General features: G+C 36.7%; 1 protein-coding gene across 1 annotated transcript in view; it reads right to left on the reverse strand.

Moving 5' to 3' along the window:
- LOC144976586 (uncharacterized) overlaps positions 1 to 5,000 on the reverse strand; it is a 21,083-nt gene that overhangs the window by 12,476 nt on the left and 3,607 nt on the right. The window contains exons 2-3 of the mRNA XM_078920882.1: positions 3,764 to 3,932; positions 1,637 to 2,744 (exon numbers count right to left, since the gene is read on the reverse strand). Of these exons, the coding sequence (XP_078777008.1) occupies positions 1,637 to 2,744; positions 3,764 to 3,932 (1,277 nt within the window). The remainder of the gene's footprint in view (positions 1 to 1,636; positions 2,745 to 3,763; positions 3,933 to 5,000) is intronic.

Genomic DNA, 5,000 nt, shown 5'->3' on the forward strand with positions numbered 1-5,000 from the left:
TTTAGTGAGAACAACTCACAAACGCGGATGGCAAAAACAATAACAAAGGCCTGAGTGACGTCATCTTCGAACTATCTATTGGTTACACCACCTCTGTGGTGTAATGTTACATGTCTGACCGGTAATCAAAAGGGTTGAGTTTTGATCCGCAGTGAGGCAGGCTGTTTGTTTTTGTTTTTTTGTTGTTTTTTTTTTTTTGGGGGGGGGGGGTTAATTCTTTTTTTTGGGGGTGGGGGGGGGGGGGGGGGCTTGTTTTTTTTTCTTGTATTTATTCTTCCTGCTTCGGGACTGTTTCATACACGCCTTTTCAGTTTTTCTTTCACCTGACATCATAAAATGCAATCGCCTAGGCGTTCCTAGAAGATGACTAATCTGCAGTGCTGACAGTGTCAGTACTAATCTCATTCTCATTTTGCAGAATCGGGGTAGATAATTTTTCTCCATGTAAAATAGACCCAAGTCCCTGAATAGTGGCACAAACTTGGATCCCCCGGGCAATTGCGTGGCATGCTTACCGTAAAAGGTGGTACCAGAATCAGAAGAAAATGACTTAAAACATGCTATATTTGTGAATACAAAAGAGAGAAGAAAAAAATTAAAGAAAAGACTTAATCAAATAAGTATGAGGTGGATATACCATTTCTCAGTTTTATCTTTTTTTAATGCTGTAATCCATTTTTAAAAGATGGATACGGTGCCAGGCACCAAATCAACCAATATAGTCACGCCCTTGCCCCCGGGTGTAGTGCTAGATCACACAAATATCCAACAAAATATCATGCTGAATATAATATTTTTATGCTGCTTAAAACGATATAGACCTTCCCCTCTTTCACAAAAAATAATAATACAACTTAATAACCTCCTAATCTGTCCTGCCCCCCCCCCCCCCCCCCCCCCCCCCCCGTCCCAATCACACACACACACACACACACACACACACACGCACACACACACATTCACCTCCCCGATTTACCGCCTACGTGATGGCTAGCGCGAGGTAAAATTAAAAATAAATCCATTTGTTATACCGCGGAAAATGACCTGTCCCCACACGTATATTATCTACAAGTATTTTGAAATGTTGCTGTATGTATACACAATTGTATTGCTATCCAACATTACACACCACTGAGTTCTCTGTAAATTGTTTGTTAAGTTACCTAGTGGTAAAACGAAAACGTGATCCTTTCAAGTATTCATGACAATGATACGACTGATGTATAAGGGGCAAGGTAATCATTGAATGAATAGGTGAAACAAAAGGATAAAATGGCAAACCTTGTAGAATGTTTAGGTAATCAAAAGTTTGATTTCCATTTTTCTCTTCTTGATTGTTTGTTTGTTGTTTGTTTTTCTTTGGGAATAGGAACCGCCACATCATAGCACATTCTATTTTATTTACTGATTTAAACAGTGAAGTCTTTCTTTACTAACCAAAATAAGTTACTTCTAGATCTTAATCAGAACGTGATTTAAGTAGGCAAGAGTCAATTCAAAATTGTAAATAACCTATTGTTACTTCTCTTGTACCATTTGTACTTCAGAAATCAGGATAAACTTTTGTATCTATTGGTTACATGGGTTTAGGTTAAGCCATATCTAAAGTTGTTTAGAAAATGCGTTAAATCATTACCTTGAGTTACAAAACAAGCTTCCGATGAATGAGGACAGCCTTTCAGATGTTAAAATTTCTTTGCCAATGTACATAACTGGCTTTTCTGCAATGGAGTTCTCCAATGCCGACATCCCAACATATAGACTTGCCAAAGCTAAAACAGAAGCGGCTACACCGAAGGTATAGTCATGGACAGCGCTAGGAATATGATCCACGGAGAGTATCGCATTCATGGCAAAAGTAACATTAAACAAGAAAAAAACAAGATTCTGAGTTGCTGACACCAGAGTCAAAATTAATATCATCGCTATCAATGTCCATTGTCCATAAAAGTTAACCCTTGAATCGAAAATTTCTGAATAATTCATTGCGATAAGAAGCTGCAAAATGCCTCTGGAATTCCAGAACATTCCATAAATCATAAAACTAATTGCATGAAAAAAGTCATGCCTGAGAAACGAGTAAAAACTTGCCAGAGTATGGCACAAAACGGTAAATATAAACATGGCTATAGCGGGTCTAAAATCACTGAAATAACCCAAATGATGAAATGCAAGTACAGTTGCGGGCACAACATTTCCAAGAAACCCCATTCCTATTGGCTCGGAATATTTTGTAATCTTCTTTTTCTCGTTCTTGACAGATGGAGCACTTTTGGTTGGAATGAGCAAAGGATCGTATATTGCATTTCCAAACCCAGGAAGTATGTATCTCTGACTGACACCTTTTAACATCATGACCACCACAGCGTACGCGCTAGCAATCACAATAATAAACTCAAAAGCGGCAGCAACTCTTCTTCCCCAGCTGAAATAAGACCCGACTGCTTCAAAGATTAGAGTGCATAAAAGCGCAATCAATACTGGAGGGAGGATATAGTTGACTGTAACAGCACAAAGACACAGAATAACGGCTACAGCCATGAATCCGATAAGTCCTGGAAGGACCCCATCTCTGATGGCGTCAGTGTCATCGATCAGAGCTGCCTGGATCCTACTGACTCCTAATGCTGTCCACATCGAGGAGAAGACGATGAATGCTGTTGCTGTCAGATGGTCCCATCGTCTGAAGGAAAGCAATCCGGCAACCATTTGTAACCCTCCGCCGATTAAGATTAGATGGATACCTATAAATAAGAAAATATAAAACGTGTGTTTGAATAACTATACAGACCAAGATAATTGTTTTAAAAATTCAAAAATTTACTTTTAAAGCCGTCGGAAATATATTGATTATATGTAATGTGATAGACTATATTCGAGGACCGCTTATGTTTGCCTTAATTTACCAGTTTTTAACTTATTGAAGTAGCTTTATTGATCAATACATCTGTTTTTAAACTTTCAAATTTCACGTTAATAGCTTTTGAGATATGTCATTTATACTCGCGTTCGAAAAGCTGTCATTGAGAACTATTTCTGTTCTAAACAGGGAGTATCTGATTATGGATTTATTTGGAAGTAGGAACTTCATTTAAACAGTCATTTTTGTGAAATCGAAGGTTTTACATGACACACATCTTTATTTTTTCAAGATTACCTTGTGGATTAAAATTAGCCTCCTTTCAAATAAATCATATTCCGGGGTAGGACATTGCCTAAGACATAATGAAAAAATATAAGCTGATTTTATCGTGCCTATGACGATCAAAAAGATCCATAATTCGATCAAATCGCTTTGTTTTAAATAATTTTGATACTTAAGACTTTCAACTATTTGAAAAAAATCAGTTATCCTTTGTGACTGATCTAAATAACCTTTTGTGTACAATTACCGCGATGTTGTCGAAATGTCTCAAAATAAGAGGTTGATTGGTTCATTGGTTAAATGCAATCTCATTTTCTTTAGCTTTACCTTTCTTCTACAGGATGTTGGCATCTGTTGGCATAATATTTGTGTGTATGTGTATGTTTTTTGTGTGTGCATTTAAAAGGAAGAAAAATTACTGAAAGAATTGTGTGTATGTGTGTGTAAGAGAATGACGGACACAGAGAGAGAGAGAGAGAGAGAGAGAGAGAGAGAGAGAGAGAGGAGAGAGAGAGGAGAGAGAGAGAGAGAGAGAGAGAGAGAGAGAGGGGGGAGGGAGAGAGAGAGAGAGAGAGAGATCATGCATTTTCATTCATTATCTCATGGTTATCATCTTACCTGATAAAATCAAAGCAGTGTCCGAAAACGGAGGATCCAAACAGTTTTCTGTCGCCACCAGTAAAGCGGCCACGATGTTGGCAATGAGGCCAAGAGCACCTGGCTCTGCATAAATGATGCCAGCAAATTCTTCTGGCTGTGGATCACTTCCTTCCATTTTGTTGCTTTTCTAGAAGATGAGAACAAGACGGAGTTAATTTTTTGTTTTGGATATGATTCATTCCATTTTTTCGAGTCTGTCACCTGATAACAGTAAAATGTGATGAACGCCTCAAAACTGTTTCTAGTCGGGGTGATTTATGTGCTAAAATGTTGATTTATAGTTTAGAGAATATCCGACTTGGATGATGTTTTCCTATTTAATTGAGGAGAATCAACATCGTCGTAATCATTCCTGCAAAACTAAGATTTCATATTTCTGATCAGTTTAACTTTAAAATACCGTTTTCACATCTGGTTTAACCTACATAATACCATTTTCAGTAGGTAGGTCACAAATAAATAATTAAACTCTGGAAAAGAAGAACTCGATAAACAATAATTATCCTTCTTTTCTTGCCAAATAGAATTTTGAGTTTCAACTTTCTCGGTTAAGTTTTAGATATACATTACATTGAAATTGTCAACAAATGTATTTGTTACCTGTAGCATACCTCAAATTCATCAAAATTCAAGGTTTATTGCTAAAAAGTTGTGATGCAAACAATTTTGGAAAACATCTGGACAGCGACCAATTTCATTTCCGTTTTTCATTATCACAATATTATAGTTTTCTAACATCAGAATGGCGAACGGTTTATGGGTTGCTCTTTTGATTACAATTAGTAATTAATTGGTTCTAACTTTAATATTCCCTCCATGTATATAATAAGCTTGTGGCAGTTCGTAAAAAGTTTATTAAACATGATGAGGTTACATAAGTATTCATAAAGTATTAGATTAATGGACGGTGCCATCTAAATTTGATTTACATGTAAGGGAAAGGTAGAGGAAAACAGGACTCGTTATTCCAATGTCAGAAATGATTGCGATTTCAGTATTACGTTGTGTTATAAATTCAGTTTTCTTTTCATACATACAGTGTTTCTTTTGTGTTGTTGTTTTTTGGACACAGTTCAGGTTTGAATAACTCCAAAGCTATGTAAGATTTCATCAAACGGATTTTTGCCATAGGTACAGAATTTATTTCAGTTTTGATAAATATCAGTTTTAACGCTGTGCACCCTTTTGTAGTTGA

This window comes from Berghia stephanieae, chromosome 1 (genome assembly GCF_034508935.2).
Source record: "Berghia stephanieae isolate SIO BIC M18660-M18661 chromosome 1, UCSD_Bste_1.3, whole genome shotgun sequence".
NCBI classification, from domain to species: domain Eukaryota; kingdom Metazoa; phylum Mollusca; class Gastropoda; order Nudibranchia; family Aeolidiidae; genus Berghia; species Berghia stephanieae.